This window comes from Schistocerca gregaria, chromosome 5, assembly GCF_023897955.1.
Source record: "Schistocerca gregaria isolate iqSchGreg1 chromosome 5, iqSchGreg1.2, whole genome shotgun sequence".
NCBI classification, from domain to species: Eukaryota; Metazoa; Arthropoda; class Insecta; order Orthoptera; family Acrididae; genus Schistocerca; species Schistocerca gregaria.
Genome location: NC_064924.1, coordinates 347,889,430 through 347,910,849, shown reverse-complemented (window position 1 = coordinate 347,910,849; position 21,420 = coordinate 347,889,430). Strand labels below are relative to the sequence as shown.

Below are 21,420 nucleotides of genomic sequence, written 5' to 3'. Positions count from 1 at the left end.
TAAGTATCCTATATTTACTGACTGAGGAATGGATTCCTAAAAAATGAGTCCAGCAATATAAACCAGTTAGAAATGAAAACAACAGAAAGTTCAGCAAAGCCAAAGGGCAATGGCATCAGGAAAAATGGAAAAGGAATGGTTGTTGGAAGGACAGATTCAGCACATACAACAAAATTAACTTTTGAAGAACTTAAAAGGAAAGGCATCAGCATTAAGAGTGGTAGTGTAGGTCCTCATTTGTGAGTAATCAATAAAAATAATTTCACAGAATCCTCTAGAATCTAGCGATTTAAAAATAAGAGTATTATGCAGAATAGCAACACTGCATAGTGGTTAAGGTACATTCCTCGCATGCAGAAGATTGTGGGTTTGAATCCCACCACGTGCTTTAATATTTTTCATTTTTAAATCTTTATTGAAATGATCTTGATCATTATTTTTATTCAATCGGTTGGTTTAAATGTATTTTTTCAGTTTATATCCTTTGCCACAACATTTTCATCGTTGTATTAAGTTTGTTATTTGCTCTCCTTCCATCAAGTGTTTTCATCTTGATCTTTGTCCCTGTGATCTGAATTATTTTTATGTATTTCGGCATCTTTGTCCATGTGATTTTAATTATTTTCATGTACTAACTTCTATTTAATGTCTTCCTTTTATCATTTTGTATTTTCATCGGTGTTACTGCATTCACTGTTTCTATTCCTTATTTTGCTTGAATTCTGTTTTATTTATAATCCCTTCTTTCACTCAAATTTCCATCTGTGTTATTTTGTCAATACAGAAACAAGAATTTATGGTTTAACAGCAAGCTACAATATAAATATTTGTCACTACCGAAATGCTTTGTCTTGAAATGCAAAATATATGGTATATAAGTCGCAGGTTCTCAATTAACGAAATATTATTGCAAGCCATAATACTGTAGTTTCCCATGCAGAAAATCTAAAAACTCACTGTGACCTGAAATTTGCAAGCAAAACTGTAAACACGCGAACCAAAATATGACATCACAGCAGCCACTAACATTGAGTCACTAGTCAAAGTCAACATAGCTTACTGAATATTTCTCTTCATCCAGGAAATGTGACAATACCAGAACTGTGCTAAAATGCACTTACAAATTAGCCACACTGATATTTATAATGTTCATTCTCAGTATCATTTAGCTGTAATTTTCTAATATTCACAATTTACAAAGTTACCTGTATCAGAACTTAAATACCTATGAGAGAAAGAAAAAAATCAGCTAACTTCATTCACAAAGTGAAAGAAATAAAAACAGCATTCTCATTGGCTACTCATGATTGGTTGTCTTGATTTCCATGTGTCATCATGCCATTATCAACAGTGTAAAACTGCTGACCAGGAAGAGCACTATAACCCAAACAACTGTGCAGCAGGAAGGAAATTTGCTGTCACAGAGGTAAATGTTCATAGGTGGCATCAGATGAAAAATAAATAACAACAAACTTTCAGTGAACTACAGCAGGGAAGTTTTTATTATCTGAAGCATCAGGTTGTTCAGTAATGCATGAGAAACACAATGAATGATGCTCGATTACTTGAGAAATTATCTGAATGAAGATACTAGAGGTAAGAAGAATTTTTCAGATTCATGTGTCACAGAATTCAAAGCAAGTACTGGCTGATGCATGAGAATGATAAAGAGGCCAGTGCTTATATTACAACACAGATCTATGCTATAGCTCAGCGACTTCCCATGGTATATCACGAAAAATTACTTGCATATTAGCATAATATAATCAATCTTAAGATACGGCACGACTACTTGCTAAGCCACAAGGGCAATGCTGATCAGACGTCTGTTTATTGCAATGTGCCATCAAATGTTACTAGTGATGTAAAGGGCATTGAAATTGTTTCTAGAAGGAGTTCAGGCAGTGAGAAGACAAGAATAGCAGTAATGCTGGGTGCACTAGCAGATGGAAGTAAGCTTCTATCACATGCAATTCTTCACAGGAAAATGATCCTGAAAGAACAACAGCCTGTAGGTCTCCAGTGTTACCTAACCACCTGGTACAGCTGCTTTCACCTCCTCATCACTTCGGAATCGTCATCCACCAAGGTCCTCATTCATCTTGCTGAATACAACACATGATGATTGTATGGTGGATGTTGCCATACCTCCCACTTGAATCTCTGCAACAGTTCTGAAGTTTGGACATTTGGCGGGCCATGTGTAGTGTTGTGTTATCATGCAAGGAAACCACTCTGGCACTTAATTTTCCCTGGCGCGTTTCTTTAATTGCCTTACACAACCAGTTTAATGTTTGACAACATGAAACAGAGTTGATTGTCGTGCTTTGGGGCATAAATTACATGTCTACCACACCTTCCACATCAAAGAACACTGTTGCCATCACTTTTCCTGCTGAAGGTTAGACCTTGGTCTTCTTTCATCATGGTAATGGGTTTGCACCCATTCCACTGACGCACTCTCTGTTTCGGCAAAGAAGTGGTGGACCCATGTTTCGTGCCCTCTGGTGATTTGCCACAGAATCTCACGGCCCTTCACAGAATACTGTTAAAAATGCCAGTGATGATTGGAAACATTGTCCCTTGTGAATATTGTGAGCACCTGTGGGACCCAACCAGCACACAGTTTATAATATCCAATGTGCTGGTGAACAATGGAGAACACATTGCCATACGAAATGTTCAGCATGCTGGCACTTTCCTGCAGTGTTGTGCGCCAATCCTCTCTAAAGATCACATCCACACAGTCAACATTTGCAATGGTACTGGCCTGCCTTTGCAATATTCACCAGTGAGATGTGTGCGCCCAGTATCAAATTGCTTACTCCACTTTATTTCACAATGAATGTCTATGCAATTGAGCCACTTATCCCACAGAAATCTGATTGGTGCTCACACCTCAAATTTTGAATGAACATCCAGTTGACACTCCACTGAGCCTAGCCCACACCGCATACATAACACAATAGAATATCACACCACCTATCCTGCCAGACATTTCAGCCTTTATTGCCACACGCTACACACACAGTATGCTCTTGCAGCAAGATGGTGTAACTTCTTTCTGATTCACCCTCATAATAATTTCTAGTAGCATGACCTCATATCTTCAAGTAATCATCTAAGGTTCACATGTGACAGCTTTCCCGTGACTGACTTCTTGAACGATACCATGCCTTCACCGCAAGGGGAGGGGCAGGGGTGAGGGTGGTGAGTTAAAGAAACTCTCATATCCAGGATGGGCCAGTGGTGGATCCTTACTGCCTGGGGCAGAATCTCAAGTGAATCTATTGTGAAATGATTCAAAAAGCACTGCATATCTAATAAGGCTATGCATGGCTCAGATGATGACATACGATGAGAGGAGTGTCAGGAAGAAAGAAATGCCAGTAGGTTTACAAATGAAGATAGTGATACCAGTGATAATAATTATGATGACAACAATGGTGGTGATAATGATGATGGCAATGATGTGCGCAATTACAGTTACTGATATCACAAGGATGGTAAGCAATAAAGAAAGTGAAAATAAATATTAGGTAAGGCAGTTATTTTTGTTTATTTTTTTATCTCCTCTTATTATCAAAATGTAGACAATCAATGAATGAAGTTTAAAATAGGTATAATGATAACTTTTTTAGGCAGTTATTTTATATCAGTAAAACAATTTGTAACTCTGGTAAGTCACATTATGTTAAAAATAAAATATTCCCAAGGAGCCTATTTAAAAAAAAAAAAAAAAGGAAGAGGGGGTTGTCTTGTATTCAGGATCATCTTACACTCAGCTCCATATGGTTTCAAAAAGTCTGTCCCATACTTGGGGGATTCTCCATGTAAGAGTCAGTGGTACAATGTTGCCCAACTATTGCAGCCTGTTATCTTTATTTCCAAAGCATCCTTCCCAATATCCTCTGTGGTGAACCAATCCACAAGTTCATTCCTCGAGATACAAACATTACAGGGGAACCAGAGGAATACCACCATTTTCCCAATGTTGCAAAAGTCTAGGAAGAGATCTTGTACTTGTGTTACAAAAGAATGCTAAGAATAACAGTGGGCTATAGCCTGCACAGTCCTCATTCAGTCACTACAGGTGAGGACAGACTCATGCGATGGGGTTGGGTGTACTGCCATAAATCCTGCCACAAATCAGTAGCATCCATTAGGCAGGAAGTGTTGTTCACTTGCCCTGATGCATGTAAAGGCATAGCTTGTCCCATCTTCAGAATTTGAGCCATCCAGATAAACACTAACAGAATTAGAGCATTCACCTGAATATCGAGAGGAACAAATGGCAAAAAAGCAAGGGTTCTATGACATCCTTTGGACCAAGAGAAGAAAGGTCCAGGTGAATCTGTCGGTAATGCAAGAAATTTTAGGGTGTTCCCAAATATGGCATAGTGAGAGGATTGAGAAGAGGTAAGCAAAAGACATAACCAATAGACTGTAGATGAGCTGATACTGCAATTCTTGACCGGTACCATTTTTCTGGAAGCCTTAATTAAGTATCATAAAATGAAGGTATTGATTCAAATGTTCTAGATGGCTAGTTGATCTCTGCCTCTAGATTGAACAGCCCAAACTCTGGGAAATGTAGGACATTAGATTTTAGCTCGCATGTGTGATTAAGCTTTCATAAATGGAACAGCTATATGTCAGCAAAAATGCATGATGCAACTTTTGGCATAGATAAACTGGAATGCATGAGTACATGCAAAATATTCTGTTTTGCTTACAGCACCTTGTAGTTGTCACTCAGAGACCCTCATCTTGAAGCACTATAGTACATGCAAAAATCATCAATATATACGGATTCTGAGACACTAGCTCCCACTGCCTCTGTGAGTCTACTGATTTCTGTTAATAAGACGGTCAGGCTCAGCACTGACCCTTGTTGTTGCTGTGGTCTTCAGTCCAGAGATTGGTTTGATGCAGCTCTCCATGCTACTCTATCCTGTGCTAGCTTCTTCATCTCCCAGTACCTACTGCAACCTACATCCTTCTGAATCTGTTTGGTGTATGCATCTCTTGGTCTCCCTCTACGACTTTACCCTCCACGCTGCCCTCCAATACTAAATTGGTGATGCCTCAGGATGTGCCCTACCAACCGGCTACACTCCATACAAATACTTTCAGAAACGACTTCCTGACACTTAAATCTATACTTTATGTTAATAAATTTCTCTTCTTCAGAAACGCTTTCCTTGCCATTGCCGGTCTACATTCTAGATCCTCTCTACTTCGACCATCATCAGTTATTTTGCTCCCCAAATAGCAAAACTCATTTACTACTTTAAGTGTCTCATTTCCTAATCTAATTCCCGCAGCATCACCCAATTTAATTCGACTACATTCCATTATCCTCATTTTGCTTTTGTTGTTCATCTTATATGCTCCTTTCAAGACACTGTCCATTCGGTTCAGCTGCTCTTCCAGGTCCTTAGCTGTCTCTGACAGAATTACAGTGTCATCGGCAAACCTCAGTTTTTATTTCTTCTCCATGTATTTTAACTCCTACTCCGAATTTTTCTTTTGTTTCCTTCACTGCTTGCTCAATATACAGACTGAATAACATCAGGGATAGGCTACAACTCTGTCTCACCCCCTTCCCAACCATTGCTTCCCTTTCATGCCCCTCGACTCTTGTAACTGCCATCTGGTTTCTGTACAAATTGTAAATAGCCTTTTGCTCCCTGTATTTTACCCCTGCCACCTTCAGAATTTTGAAAGAGACTATTCCAATCAATATTATCAAAAACTTTCTCTAAGTCTACAAATGCTAGAAATGTAGGTTTGCCTTTCCTTAATCTATTTTCTAAGATAAGCCGTAGGGTCAGTCCCTTATAGGACTCTTATTTAGATGAGAACCACTATAAAAATTCTAAAAAGCAAATCAAAAGTCTCAATTGCATTTTCAGAGTTTTATTCATGACCAGCCTGTTTCGGCCCTTTCCTCAGACTACCCCCAGGCTCTTACCTGTCCTTGTGCTCTATAAGTGACATCCTTACTTCTAAGGATATAGCCCTGTCTACCATTTCCAGCAGCCACAATTGCGGGGAAAAGCCTGAGGATGGTCTGAGGAAAGGGCTGAATCTGTTGCTCATGAATAAAAATCTGAAAACTCAATCGAGACTATTTTTAATTTGATTTTTGGCATTTTATACCTACCACTGCTTTGCTCCAATTGCAGAATGCTTTCTAAAATCATAAAAATTACTGACTTGGTCTCTGAGAGAGTGGTGAGAGAAGTTTCGCTGAAAATCTAGGGGGTCAACAGACAACACACTCATGCAAGGTGATGAGGATGTGGTGGTGTCATGAAGTGTCACGGAGTTTATGGAGGACAAAGAAGACAGCTATGAGATGCTGACACCGGGTAAAAGCCATTCTGAGTAGGTGATCACTTGTAGGCCGACCCATGTGAAATCCACACTATGAAATACACAAGAGGCCATCCATGCTGAGGGTCTAGCAGAGTCACTGGATTACCATGTTCTCAACCTACATAGGACACTGGTAAGACAGAATGGTCTGTAGCTATCCGTCTCTTGTGGGGTGTTTCCTGGTTACAAAACTCATACTTTCTCATACTTTCTCTCCACTCGAGTGGGAACTTGCCCTCAAATCAGATTCAGTTAAAAATAAAAAGATGTGGGTCTTGCATTTTATAGGTAGATAGTCTAACACTTGATTTGTATCCAGTCAGGGCACAGACCTGTATTTTGGGAGATTGTCTGTGTGCTGAGACGTGTTATAGAGTTCCAAAGATTCTGTATTGAAATACTGAATGGCACTATCTGTTCGTCTTGTGTGGAAACAGAAGGCAGGAGGGGGATAGTTTACAAATGACAATGCTTGGGCGAAGTGCATCGCCACATTGACAGTGGTGACATTAGTGCCAGCATTAACTGTGTCATCCTTATGGAAGCCTGGGATATCAGTCAATTTACAAACAAGGTGAGTCAAAAAGGATCTGCAACTTTGGAATGATACGGAAATGTACTGAGATACCTTACTGAACTGGTAGATGTATCATTTTGTAGCAAACAATGTCATGTTTCACATGAAAGTGTCATGTTATTTTCACTCAATGTGACTAGCGTTTGTGTTGCAACAAACGTAACATCAGTAATAAGTTTCTTCCAACACTCGCAGCAAATCATGTGTAACTTGTGCAACGGCAGCTTAGATTCGAATTTTTCAGGTCGCTAAATCATTTGGTAGCGGAGGAACACACACATGATCTTCAATGAAAGCCCAGAGAAAGAAATCCACTGATGTCAAGCCTGGGAAGTGAGGCAGCCATGCGATTGGCCCTTCATGTCCAATCCACTGACCTGGGAAGTGATTATCAATGATAATCTCAAACTTCCGTGAGGAAATGAGGTAGTGCACCATCTTGCTGGTAGTAAACCAGCCCATCTCGGTCATCTTCACTGGTCTGTGGAATTAAAATGTTTTCAAGTGTATCCAGACAGACAATATCAGTGACAGTTTTTTGCATGAAGAAGAAAGGGCCATACGCTTTCAATTTCCTAAGGCCTGCTTGGGGATTTTAAGCATATTCAGTGCCAAACTTACACCAAACATCAGTTGCATAGTTTGTTTCATGAAACCAAAACACACAGTGAGCATAATCCGCACCAGTGAAAATAGACATTTTAACTGTGCTGATGGTGGGATGAGGTACTGATGCACTACATGACTCAAACTTAGGTTGTTTGCTACAAAATGATTCTGTAAGTTAACTCAATAAATTTCTATATCATTCAAAAAAAAAAAAAGCCCTTTTTGACTCACCCTGTACTGCTGAAGTGCATTTAATGACCTCAGTGACATCCTCTGTCCACCATAGGACTGGCTTCCAGCAGAGAGATCTTGAGGAAAGTGATATCACCAGGAGAAGCATATCAAGCATTGAGGAAGTGTTAAATGTGTGCCAATCAGCAATCTTATGAACACAACGTGGGAGATGAAAGGTGTGTGTGGGAGGGGGGGGGGGGGGGAGGGGGGGGGGGGCAATGTCCAATATTGATGTGGCTAGGATAAAATGATCAGGTAGTGATCGCTACCATAGAGATCATCGTGATCCTTCCAATAAGTAATAGGATAAACAGATTGTAAGGTTGAAGGCTGCAAAGCATCCATGTGCCGTACTAAAATGGATGGAGAGATGTTTTTTAGTATAAGAGGTCAAGATTTAAAACCAACTGAACTAATTAGTTCTCATAGTTAGTGGTCTTAGTGCTGCCCCATATAATGTTATGGGCTTCAAAACTGCCCAGTACAAGAAAAGATAGGTATAGCCAAATCAAAGAACTCACAGTACATCACCCCTTTCTCCCTGGGGCACAGATGGGGCCAACAGACATTACAAAGGTAATTGTATTCTTCTTCTTCTTCTTCTTCTTCTTCTTCTCAGGCACACTGCCACTGCTTCCATCATGGTGTTAAGTGATATTCGGTAACTAGAGGACCAGTGTACATGCCCCACTACAGCCTCTTTCACGGCCAGTTCTGTTCTTATAATAGGCTTGTCAATTACATAAAATGGGTGAATATGTCGTAAGAAATCAGGTTTCCTCAAGAGCTATGCAAACCACTGGTTAAAGCAAGGGCAAGTGTTTGTCAGCAATGTGGCAACAGTGATCATCACAATTCCATTGGATTATGTCTGCACGTGAGTCTAATGACAGTAAGTAAAGAATACAACTGTTTATCACAATTCGGTTTGGGTTGGCACTAGGTGTTGGTTGTCACCTGATTGCATGATTTCAACAGCAGAGGAGGAGACTTAAAAGGAGCCTGGGGCTACTGGATCTGTATTGAAATTTGGTTTCTTCTTTTTTCCTCCTTGGATTCAGTAGGAGCAGTATCTGCATCCGAGTCTGGTACAGATCAGGAATGGGTTGTTCTGGGACCTGATGTCCGCACCTCTTGAAGGTGCTGGTAGTTATTAGGGGACTGGGTTGTGGTTGGATAGTAGGACCAGGAGAGAGCAACCCTCTGCTAGGAGATTTCAGTCAGGTAGAGAGTGGAGGAGAGTGAGGTACCCAGCACAGATGCAGATGTAAGAGAGAGGGGAAGCTGGGGAGTCCCCTCCATCATATGAATGTATGAACTAAGGTGGCTGACAGGGCCCAGTGGCAAGGAAGGAGGGATAGGGTGTGTCTGTCATTGATGGAAGGGTTACTTTTTGGGGAGTAACTTGCTGTCATCTGGTTTCCTGATACATTAAATGATCAAAGATCTTGAACTCTTGGATGGTATATTCTCTTCTTGCAACATAGCATGTTGGTGATCAATGTGTGTGTGGGGGGGGGAGGGGGGGGGGGGAGTGATCCTCACCATGATGCAGTAAGATTGTGGTACAAAGGGTGGGCGGGGCCACCCTGTGTAGTAGTCATCTGCGATCTCCGCAGATTGGTTCATTTGCACACCTAAATGACACATGGCCAAATTTCAAACATTTGAAACACTTCATGGTGGGTGGTACATAAGGTTCTTCATCACCCCAACAGACCTTAGCACTGGTAGGAAGCCACTCTTAATGTCCAAGACAAGTGCTCCAATGTCTACTTTGTTATTTATAAGCCTTCATTGGACCTGAAGGATAAAACTGACTCGATACCATTTCAAATCAGCATATAATTCTTTATTTGTTTGAGGTATAATGTTCCTGTGGAATATTATACTTTCGAATGTATTTAGATTCCTGTGAGAGGTAGTTGTGACTCAGCTGCTGCTGAATTTGCCGCAGCTTAATAATGTCCATGACTGAGCATTGCAGATCTGTTTCATATTTTGTTTATTGAGATGAAGTCACTATGCGTGTCTTCCGTTTCGTCCACACATAATAATGGTTAGGTATTTAAGGATTCATTGTCAGTCCTCATACAGACTTGGAATTTGAGGCACACATCTCTTTCCTTCTTGACAGTCAGCTTTCATCTCGATTCGTCCCTAATGAGGGAAATATATTGAGGTTATACCCTCCCATATTAAAGTGAGTTAATCACCCTGGTAAGACTGCTGGGACAATAAGATCACCCGTGTGGTTCAATTTAATTATCTTCAGTCAATTGGTCTGCCATGATGCCACCTACTCCAACCAAAGGTTCTTCAAAGTGAGCCATCCCACCTAAGCACTGGCCACGAGGCACAAAGACTGTTGCCTGTAGTCTGCAGTTCGTAAATGAGATAGATGCAACTCCTCAGCATTCATAAGGAGGAAATGTAGCAGGTACCAGCAGCATGTTCTATGCACATTCAAGGGCTACCAACCACCATATAGATACCTGCAACTCCTCATATGGTCTGTCGTTAGACAGGATATTGGACAAGCTTACCCAAATGGGAAAAATTTTGAACATGGAGATCAAACCATGTAACCAGGGCAATTTCTAAACAAACAAAAAGGTGAGTATGATTTAACAGAAAAATTAAACTGAGTAACTGAAATGAGAGACCAGAGGAATGGCTGTGAGTCAACATCAAATAGGGTATTTGTTGAAGGTTTAGTCAAACGGAAAGAAATAGACACAGAATAGAACTGCAGCATACGAAGAGCAAGCTTGCGGCACACATGCAAAAAAGTGATGAGCAACCTGGGGATAGTACAGAAATGAAATGATTGTATGGCACTGTCAACTGGGAGGTATTGTGTAAATGCTTCAAATGTCACTATTACAAGACCACCAATAACAAATACCCCAAATCACTATTTTTTGATCCTAAGCAAAATTGCTCAGATTTGGCAGCTGTAGGACAGCGGGTCTTTACAAGCAGCAGACCAGAACCATCATCAGCATATGCAGTACTGAAACAGCATTCAGGAAGTGTAGCTAACTACTTTCAGTTGATCCTGATTCACAGTAACCTGTTCGAACAGAGGTTCCAAACCAGACACATCTGGCTGGGAACCATCAGAAATAGGCTGATAATTTTCGTGAACTGGTCACAACTGTTTGACTTGCACATGTGCATAACTGCTATCCAATCATGATTTGCAGCTCTTTATTGAGTTGTTCGACTCATACCTCGTGGGGAGTTCTTCAGCTAAAGCAATTCTACATTTTTTTATTTATCTCTGAATTTCATTTTATCATTGTAATTATAGAAGGTTCTTTCATTTTCTTATTGTAATTAAGGAGGTTCTTTCATATTGTTCTTGGGATATCCAAGCAATGACAAAATCTGCTTTTGAGTGAAGCTATATTTACACTGCTGACTGCCATACCGTCATGAACTTATAAGAAATATAGTAATTGGTACTTTGCATTTGGCAGTTTTACTGCCTATATACACTCCTGGAAATGGAAAAAAGAACACATTGACACCGGTGTGTCAGACCCACCATACTTGCTCCGGACACTGCGAGAGGGCTGTACAAGCAATGATCACACGCACGGCACAGCGGACACACCAGGAACCGCGGTGTTGGCCGTCGAATGGCGCTAGCTGCGCAGCATTTGTGCACCGCCGCCGTCAGTGTCAGCCAGTTTGCCGTGGCATACGGCGCTCCATCGCAGTCTTTAACACTGGTATCATGCCGCGACAGCGTGGACGTGAACCGTAAGTGCAGTTGACGGACTTTGAGCGAGGGCATATAGTGGGCATGCGGGAGGCCGGGTGGACGTACCGCCGAATTGCTCAACACATGGGGCGTGAGGTCTCCACAGTACATCGATGTTGTCGCCAGTGGTCGGAGGAAGGTGCACGTGCCGATCGACCTGGGAACGGACCGCAGCGACACACGCCAAGACCATAGGATCCTACGCAGTGCCGTAGGGGACCGCACCGCCACTTCCCAGCAAATTAGGGACACTGTTGCTCCTGGGGTATCGGCGAGGACCATTCGCAACCGTCTCCATGAAGCTGGGCTACGGTCCCGCACACCGTTAGGCCGTCTTCCGCTCACGCCCCAACATCGTGCAGCCCGCCTCCAGTGGTGTCGCGACAGGCGTGAATGGAGGGACGAAAGGAGACGTGTCGTCTTCAGCGATGAGAGTCGCTACTGCCTTGGTGCCAATGATGGTCGTATGCGTGTTTGGCGCCGTGCAGGTGAGCGCCACAATCAGGACTGCATACGACCGAGGCACACAGGGCCAACACCCGCCATCATGGTGTGGGGAGCGATCTCCTACACTGGCCATACACCTCTGGTGATCGTCGACGGGACAATGAATAGTGCACAGTACATCCAAACCGTCATCGAACCCATCGTTCTACCATTCCTAGACTGGCAAGGGAACTTGCTGTTCCAACAGGACAATGCACATCCGCATTTATCTCATGCCACCCAACGTGCTCTAGAAGGTGTAAGTCAACTACCCTGGCCAGCAAGATCTCCGGATCTGTCCCCCATTGAGCATGTTTGGGACTGGATGAAGCGTCGTCTCACGCGGTCTGCACGTCCAGCACGAACGCTGGTCCAACTGAGGCGCTAGGTGGAAATGGCATGGCAAGTCGTTCCACAGGACTACATCCAGCATCTCTACGATTGTCTCCATGGGAGAATAGCAGCCTGCATTGCTGCGAAAGGTGGATATACACTGTACTAGTGCCGACATTGTGCATGCTCTGTTGCCTGTGTCTATGTGCCTGTGGTTCTGTCAGTGTGATCATGTGATGTATCTGACCCCAGGAATGTGTCAATAAAGTTTCCCCTTCCTGGGACAATGAATTCACAGTGTTCTTATTTCAATTTCCAGGAGTGTATCAAGCTTTTGCTACACAAATTAAACCCACATTTTCTAATTTTTTTTATTATTGCTACACAAATTAAACCCACATTTTCTAATTTTTTTTATTAATAAATATCTGAAATTTCAATGTCTAATACCTTACATTAATTCCAGTGCATGTGGTAGTCACTAAATCCTATCATTATTATGTTGTCCACTTTCACTGGCTGGGTTGTTTCAGAGAAAGGATCTTAAGTTTAGCACTTTTTGGTGTAGATCCTACTGAATTTCCCTAAGCAGACAATGTAGCGCAATGGATTTATTTCTCCGAGGAAAAAGGCTTGTTAATGAACACTAATAATTTATTCTTTTAGTTTTCGTGCAAACTGTAAGTTGTACGCAGCTTTATATTATGGTAAAATCAGTACTACTGACAACCGGCACACTGTGTACATGATGTTTTAGGTAGCATCTACACTGTGGTGACAGAAGTCATGGGATATTTCATACTATTGTGTCGGACCTCCTTTTTCTGGCATAGTGCACCAACTCTACATAGCATGGACTTTGCAAGTTGTTGGAAGTTCACTGCAGAAATACTGAGCTATGCTGCCTCTGTAGCTACCCATATTGTTAAAGTGTTCCCAGTACAGTGATTTGTGCACGAAATGACCTCTTGAATATGTCCCATAAATGTTCAATGGGATTAATGTTAGGTGATCTGGGTGGCCAAATCATTCACTCGAACTGACGAGAATGTTCTTCAAGCCAATCGCAAACAACTGTGGGCCCGGGTCTTGGCACATCATCATTCATAAGAGTTCCATCTTTGTTTGGAAACATGCAGTCCATGAATGGCAGCAAACGGTCTCCAAGTAGGCAAACAAAGCCATTTCCAGTCAATGATCAGTCAGTATGGTCACAGACAAGCATTCCCCTCATTACTCAATATCACCCAGGACTGTAACAACTGTATACATTCTCCGCCAGGGTTCCAACTGCCTCTCGTTATGCCCTGAAATAAGAAATGTCACACCCACTATCTTTCCCACGCTTTCTACAGTGGTATTCCACTGCCCACTGAACTTGCATAATATTCTTGTCCATCCCTACACAACGTCTGCTTCCAATCCGTTGCCTCATGGTTCTTTTCCCTGTAATACACCTAGATGCAAGACCTTTCCCATACATTCTCCCACCACCAGTCCAGTCACAAGCATCACTCATTCCATCAAAGGCACGGCTATTTGTGAAACCACTCATATAACCTACTAGCTAAACTGCAACCACTGTGCACCATTCTACATGGGCATCACAGTCAACAAGCTGTCTGTCCACATGAATGGCCACTAGCAAAGTGTGGCCACAAAACACCTGGACCACCCAGTTGCTGGGCATGGGCATGCTACCCAACACAGTGTTCTTTTAACTTCTTCACAACACCACTTTGCTTCTCCATTCATGTGCTGCTGCTTGCAGTCTAGCTTTAGCAGCCAGAGGCTGCAGTCATTTGTGTATAAGTTGCCTCTGCATGAGTGTGTCTGTGTTTGTTGTCTAGTCTGATGAAGTCTGTTTGGCCGAAAGCTTTGTCTGACAGTCTTTCTGGGTCGCCTATCTGTGACTCAGCATTTCTGCAGTATCTTTTTTATAATGTTGTCATTATTCCATCCTGGATTTTCCAATGTTTGAAATACAAAGAAAACCATTTTAAACACATTAGTTTTCCAACAAACTTAATTAGCACATATTACAAGATCAAGAGGAAAATACAACGGAAATTTAGTACAACAAATTTAATAGCAAAAGTAATCAACAACAATTTGTCCATTTTATTTGGACTGTTGAGCTCCGTGGCCGTGGATAATGATATTTTACTATAAAAATACAGCAATCAGCCACTCTTTTAATGTGTTTTATTCATTTATTTTGGCATAAATAAAATGCATTAAAAGAGTGGCTGGTTGCTGTATTTTTATAGTAAAAAAAAGTATCAAAGTTTGAAAAGATAACACATCTGATAACATGCAGCGAGACATTAAACTTTTGGGTGCCCAGCTAGGTTGGTACCCCACTTTTACACATAATAAAAAGAAAATTTGAAAGAAAAATGGTCCAATGTTTTGTGAAATGATTTGCCTAAATGAAAGAAATAAAACAGATTAAAGAAAAAATTGGCATGACACTGAATGATGATTGAAATCATGCTCAGCAAATGAGACTGAACAGTTTACCTAATGCACCACACAAATGCCCTCTAGTAGTCCATAAATTCTAGGATTGTAAGTTAAATACTAATTTTTAAATTCTCATTCAGCACCCCATTTGCTGTAAATGATTTCAAACAGCTTTCAAAGATGCTTCAAATGTTTCTCTAACCTATTTTATTCCTTACTTTTAGGCAACTCATTTAAAAAAACATTTGACTGTTGTTATTCCTTTTCTTAAAAATAATTCAAGTTTAATTCAGAAAGAATGAAATATAAATATTTGAATATAAATCAGTATTTTAATATCATTAACAGCATGTAGATCAAGATAAAGTTAGAGGTTTCAATGTATGCAGTGATTTGACATGTTTTTGACACTTCGTTAACAAAGCAGCAGTTGCTCATGAAATATTTCAATGATCGCTCAAACTGGTAATGAAGTTTTTCACAAGTATCCTAATTACTTTCAAGCATTTGAATCTTTCTTTGCAAAACTATACCTCACACTAATCAATTTGATACTCTATTTATCCATTTCCTTCTCTTTGTTTGGATATGGAAAGTCAGAAAAAAATAAAATCATTAACATGGCTGGACACTCAAACACAAAGAGCCAAATTTTACCTTGGTCAGTAGTAAATGGGAAAATTACATCCATTACAAACAAATCTGCTTTATGTATGGAATTTATCCTGATAAATAAGTCAACAACAAGGGTTAAAAGTAATTTTTGACAGTATTTGCATAACCGGAAAATCAGTCTAGACTTCAAGTAAGTATGAGGGATGTTTGAAAAGTCCGTGCAAAGTCCGAGAGATGGCACCACCGGTGTATATCGAGGTCATGTTTAGTTAGTAGCATCTTTGGAAAGAATGCACACCAATTTTCAGCCATATTGGTCCATTTCTTTGTGTTTGACACTTGTGTGAATCAAGGAAGTCAAGTGGCTGTCAAAAAATGGACGACGAAGAATTTCATCTGGTGATCAAACATTTCTTTATGGGAGGCAAAATGCCTCAGGAGACTAAAGAGAAGCTTGACAAACATTATGGTGACTCTGCACCTTCGATTAGAACAGTTTATAAGGGGTTTCAAAATTTTCAGAGTGGCCATATGGGCACAAATGATGCCGAACCTTCTGGACGTCCTGTGGAGGTTACAACTGCAGAAATCATTGATAAAATTCATGATACGGTGATGGATGACAGAAGAGTTAAAATGCGTCAGATTGGTAGTGCTGTGGGCATCTCGAATGAATGGGTACATAATATTTTGCATAATCATTTGAACATGAGAAAGCTATCCGCAAAATGGTTCTGCGATTGCTCACACTTTACCAAAAACGGAGTCTTTTGCAAGGATGGTTTGCAGCTGTTCAGGAAGAATCCGCAGGACTTTAAGCGTCATTTCGTCACCGTGGATGAAACATGGATACATTACTATATTCCTAAGACCAAACAACAATCTAAACAATGGGTTACCAAGGGAGAACCTGCACCAAAAAAGGCGAAGACCAGTCCTTCGGCCAGATAGGTTATGGCGACTGTCTTTTGGGATTCGCAAGGGATAATCCTCAACTATCTGGAAAAGGATAAAACTGTTACAGGTGCATATTATTCATCATTATTGGACCATTTGAAACCTGAGCTACAAGAAAAACACCGGCAATTGGACCGCAAAAAAGTCCTTATTTGTCATGACAGTGCACCAGCACACACCTCAGCAATTGTGATCACAAAATTAATGGAAACAGGATTCCAATTCGTTTCACATCCCCCCTATTCTTCAGACTTCGCTCCCTCAGACTACTATTTGTTCCCCAATTTGAAGAAATGTCTGGCGGGACAAAGATTTTATTCAAACAAGGAGGAGATGCGCCAACTAATAGCCATTTTGCACACTTAGACAACTCCTATTATTCAGAAGGGATCAACAAATTAGAACAGTGTTGGACGAAGTGTGTAAGTCTAAAAGGAGACTGTCGAAAAATAAAAAGGGTTTACCCAAACATGTAAGTAGTTCTTATTTTTGCACGGACTTGCCATTGTATAAAGCAAAACTTCCTTTTATTTTGTTTCTATTAGTACACAGTTTTGGGTGTGAAGACATTTTCAAATTTATACACAAGCACAACCCATAGAACAGTCATGCTTTGGTTAGCTTCAAAGTCGAAATTGTGTAGAAAACGAAGCAAAATAAAGGGAAGTTTACTGCATCCAACAGAATTTGTTATGGCTATTGAATCTGTTGACACTAAAATAATACTGAAGTCTTACCTTAATTTTCATGTATTTTGAACCCATATATTCTATTGCCTTTATGCGAACATCTGCTGATGGGTGATTTATCTTTTCAAACAGTGCTGTATTTCCTTGCCTTAATGCTGCATCAGGCATAAAATGAAGCAACTCCTTGCACTTGTCAGATGTATTGGAGTTTGTCATCAGTTTACAAACAGCTGCATCAAATTTGCTTGGATACTGCTTTTCGATCCTACTCAGCAGACTTGAATATATTTCCAAGATATTTTTATCCACACTATCTGAATCATTATTTACTTCACTTTTATAAAAAGTATCAATAAAAGATCTGGAAGAAAAAGAAACAAATTTTTACACCCAAAAATTAACAGGTGAACCAATAATAATGGAGGTATTCTGAAACCCGATACGAACTCCCATAATTGGCTGACAGTACTTAGCGATGTATGAATAAAAAACCTTTTCTCTTTCTGGAAGTTCCACTTCATTACAAACTAAACAAAATTTTATATTTAAATCTACCTGTTTTTGTGCCATTATTTCCTTTAGTCTTTACTCTTATTTGACACTGTTATAATTTTTCACAACACACAGCAACAAACAGTAATGTTTACTTAAAGGTGAAAATTCGTAAGCACGAATATGTATACAAACTGAAATTTCAAGATGTTAACCACAAATCAATCAGCAATTTATTAATGTGTGGCAAATTTACACGAAAAAGCTAACAGAGAGCAGGGAATGGTGGGGAGGATGTGCAGAAAAAGTAGGGGGTAAGGAAGTACTATAAGAAACTAAAAGAAACATTAATTATGGTAACAATACTGTAAGCACTCTCAAGCCATGAAGATGTCCGGTGTCTTCCACAAAACAATGCTGATGAATGTTTTCTACTTGTTACTATCTTCCAAATAACAGGAAAGAGACTAAGAAGAAAACCGCCCCCCCCCCCCCCCTTCTGGCAGTCTTTATGTGGTCCATCACAAATTCCTCTCCTGTGCCAACCTCTTCATCTCACAGTAATATGTGCAACTTACATCTTCAATTATTTGCTTTATGTATTATAATCTCTATCTTCCTTCACAGTTTTTAGCCTCTACCACTCCATCTATCTTTCCCCGGATGTCTTAACAAGTGTCCTATCATTTAGTCCCATCTCCTTATCAGTGTTTTCCACATATTCCTTTCCTATCCTATTCTGCACAGAACCTCCTCATTCCTTACCTTATCAGTCCACCAAATGTTCAACATCCGCCTGTAGCACCACATCTCAAATTCTTCAATTCTTTTCTGTTCCAGTATTCCCACAGTACATGTTTCACTACCATACAATGCTGTGCTCCAAATGTACATTCTCAGAAATTTCTTCCACAAATTAAGGTCCATGTTTGGTACTAGTACACTTCTCTTGGCCAGGAATGCCCTTTTTGCCATTGTTAGTCTGCTTTTGATGTCCTTCTTGCTCCATCTTCCATTGGGTATTTTGCTGCCTAACTTCATCGAGTTTGTGAGCACAAATACTGATATTACGTTTCTCACTGTTCTTATTTCTGTTACTTCTCATTACTGTCATCTTTCTTCAATTTACTCACAATTCGTACATATTCTGTACTCATTAGACTGCTCATTCCTTTCAGCAAGTCCTATAATTCTTCTTCATTTTTGCTGAGGATAGCAATGTCATCAGCAAATCTTATCATTGATATCCTTTCACCTCAAATTTTAATTCCACTCTTGAAGCTTTCTTTTATTTCCATCTTTGCTTCTTCGACGTATAGATTAAAAAGTAGAGGCAAAAGACTGCATCCCTGTCTTACTGCCTTTTTAATTCAAGCACTTTGTTCTTCGCCTTCCACCCTTATAATTTGCCTTTGGCTCTTGTACATGTTTTATATTATCCATCTCTCCCTGTAGCTTACCCCTCTTTTTCTCAGAATTTCAAACATCTTGCGCCATTTGATATTGTCAAATGCTTTTTCCAGGTCACCAAATCCTATGAACAGGTCTTGATTTTTCTTTAGTCTTGTTTCCATTATTAACTGCACTCTCTGGTGCACGCCTTTACCTTTCCTAGAGCCAAACTGATCGCCATCCAACACATTCCCAATTTTCTTTTCAATTCTTCTATATGTTACACTTTTCACAACTTGGAAGTGCAAGTTGTTGATTGCGCGATAATTCTCACACTTGTCAACTCTTGCAGTCTTCGGAACTGTGTGGATGATATTTTTTTCTGGAAGTATATTGCCAGACTCATACATTCAACACACCAACACATTTTTTTGCACTTCCCCCAACAATTTTAGAAATTGTGATGGTATCCCTTCTGCCTTATTTGATGTTAAGTCCCAACCACTTACCAGAGGTACTTCACTCAGAAATTGCCAAGGAAAGACTAACAACCTGAACAGGGCAAGAGAAGCACGGAGAGACAAATGCTGAACAAGTCTATCAGACCACAGGGGAGGGGGGACAGTAGGGAGGGAAGAAGAGTAAAAGAGTAGGTAGGGGGTAGCCTGGTCTGGTCAGAGCAGGCAACAGTGTGTTCTGCCAACCTTTCAATGGGTCGATAAGGTTAAATGGCCCTCCCTTAAAGAGAGTGGTAAAAGCTCCCTTTGCAAATAAAACGTAAAATTATGTCAGCTAAGAGGCATTGTCTCCAAACACCAAGGGTAACAAATCCTGGAGATTAAGAGGTTTGGACAGTCCAGCAAAATGGGGACCACTGTCAATTAGGAACCACTATGACATTGGGGTGGGTCCTCATGAAGGAGGAAATCACTATGATTCAGCCAAGTATGGTCGATGTGGAGTTGGCAAAGAATGGTAGAGTCCTTGTGAGAGGCCAGTGTGGAGGACCTCTACAGAGTCATAGTCTCCTTTATCATCTGTTATTTGTTTGGCGAAATCAAAGTGAGCCATTCTGTATTGCATATTCCTAAAACTTGATGGCATACACCAACTGGAGGTCTGTTTCTGAAATAGTGATCTGAAGAATTGGTTTACTGGTAGCTAGTTTGGATAGGCTATCAGGGAGTTCATTCCCCAGAATCCTGACGTAGCTAGGGATCCAGATGAAGGTCACTGAGCATTCACATTGTTCGAGGGCGTACAGGAAATCCTAAATAACAATGACCAATGACAAAGGGATGGCGAGGGTAATGCTGGTCAAGAGCTTGTAAACTGCTCAAGGAGTCCATGAGAATGGACTGCACCAGTGCAGGAACAGATATACTCGAGCGCATGAGAGACGGCTACCACCTCCGCAGTGAAAACACTAGTCATCCAGCAGTTCAGGATGTCCTGTGTGATTATAAGTAATGCCCATGTGACCAGCTTCAGTACAGACTACTTCAAACCAAATGGTGCACCAAGGATGGAGAAAAATTGATGGCTAAGGGAATCTGGAGGGACCGAGTCTTTCGGAACTTGTGACACGCCAAGACAAAGCTGTGGCCAAGGAATGCACCATAGAGGGTATGTGAATGGAGCTGGGTGATAGGCAGAAGAGTAAATTACTGGAGATACAGAATGGGCTGGACGTGGGTTACAACTGTAATCCGTTATCTGGACCACCGTTGTTGGAGATCAATTTCCATGTTTGGATTGAGAAGATAGCAGTTCGGATGCTTAGGGGAACTGTGAACATGGATAGCACTGTTGACAAGCTGTTGTTGGCACTGATCTGCGATGGAGAGTCCTCAGCCTCCATGATAAGCTGATCACAGGGCTAGTTCAAAAGACTCCTGTCACAATGCTGTATTGGGCCCAGTATCTACAATGCTGAGGGCGATGTCGAACAATATGCCAGACTCCCATAATCAAAACAGAACTGTATCCTTAAAGCTGCAGAAGGGTAGTGTGATCTGCACCCCAGGTGGTGTTACTCAGGCAGCGAAATGTATTAAGGAGCAGATAGCACTTTCGCTTCTGCAGCAGTATATAGGACTGTAGATGAGGGGCCTTGTTGTACAGAAAATGAAACATGAATAAATCCAACAATCAAGCCGGATCCTTGTAAATGTCACTCTATAAAATTCACAAAGAATGTGAATCCACCGACGACTCAGCATGTACCTATAGCCATACTGTTGAGTCCATGCAGGATGTGGTGGTTGACGTGCAGTGAACAGTTTTCGTCTGAAGGATTGGGTGAGTTCATTCATTCGTTTGAAAGGAGAAGCCAATGTTGTTGCTCGTTTCTGGCCAGTTCCCCAGACACTGCAATGAGAGTATTGAGGCGCATGCCCTGCAATCCTTCTCAG

General features: G+C 40.9%; 1 protein-coding gene across 1 annotated transcript in view; it reads right to left on the bottom strand.

Annotated features, from left to right (window-relative positions):
• LOC126272407 (HEAT repeat-containing protein 1) overlaps nucleotides 1-21,420 on the bottom strand; it is a 198,591-nt gene that overhangs the window by 142,487 nt on the left and 34,684 nt on the right. The window contains exon 6 of the mRNA XM_049975235.1: nucleotides 17,171-17,483. Within this exon, the coding sequence (XP_049831192.1) occupies nucleotides 17,171-17,483 (313 nt within the window). The remainder of the gene's footprint in view (nucleotides 1-17,170; nucleotides 17,484-21,420) is intronic.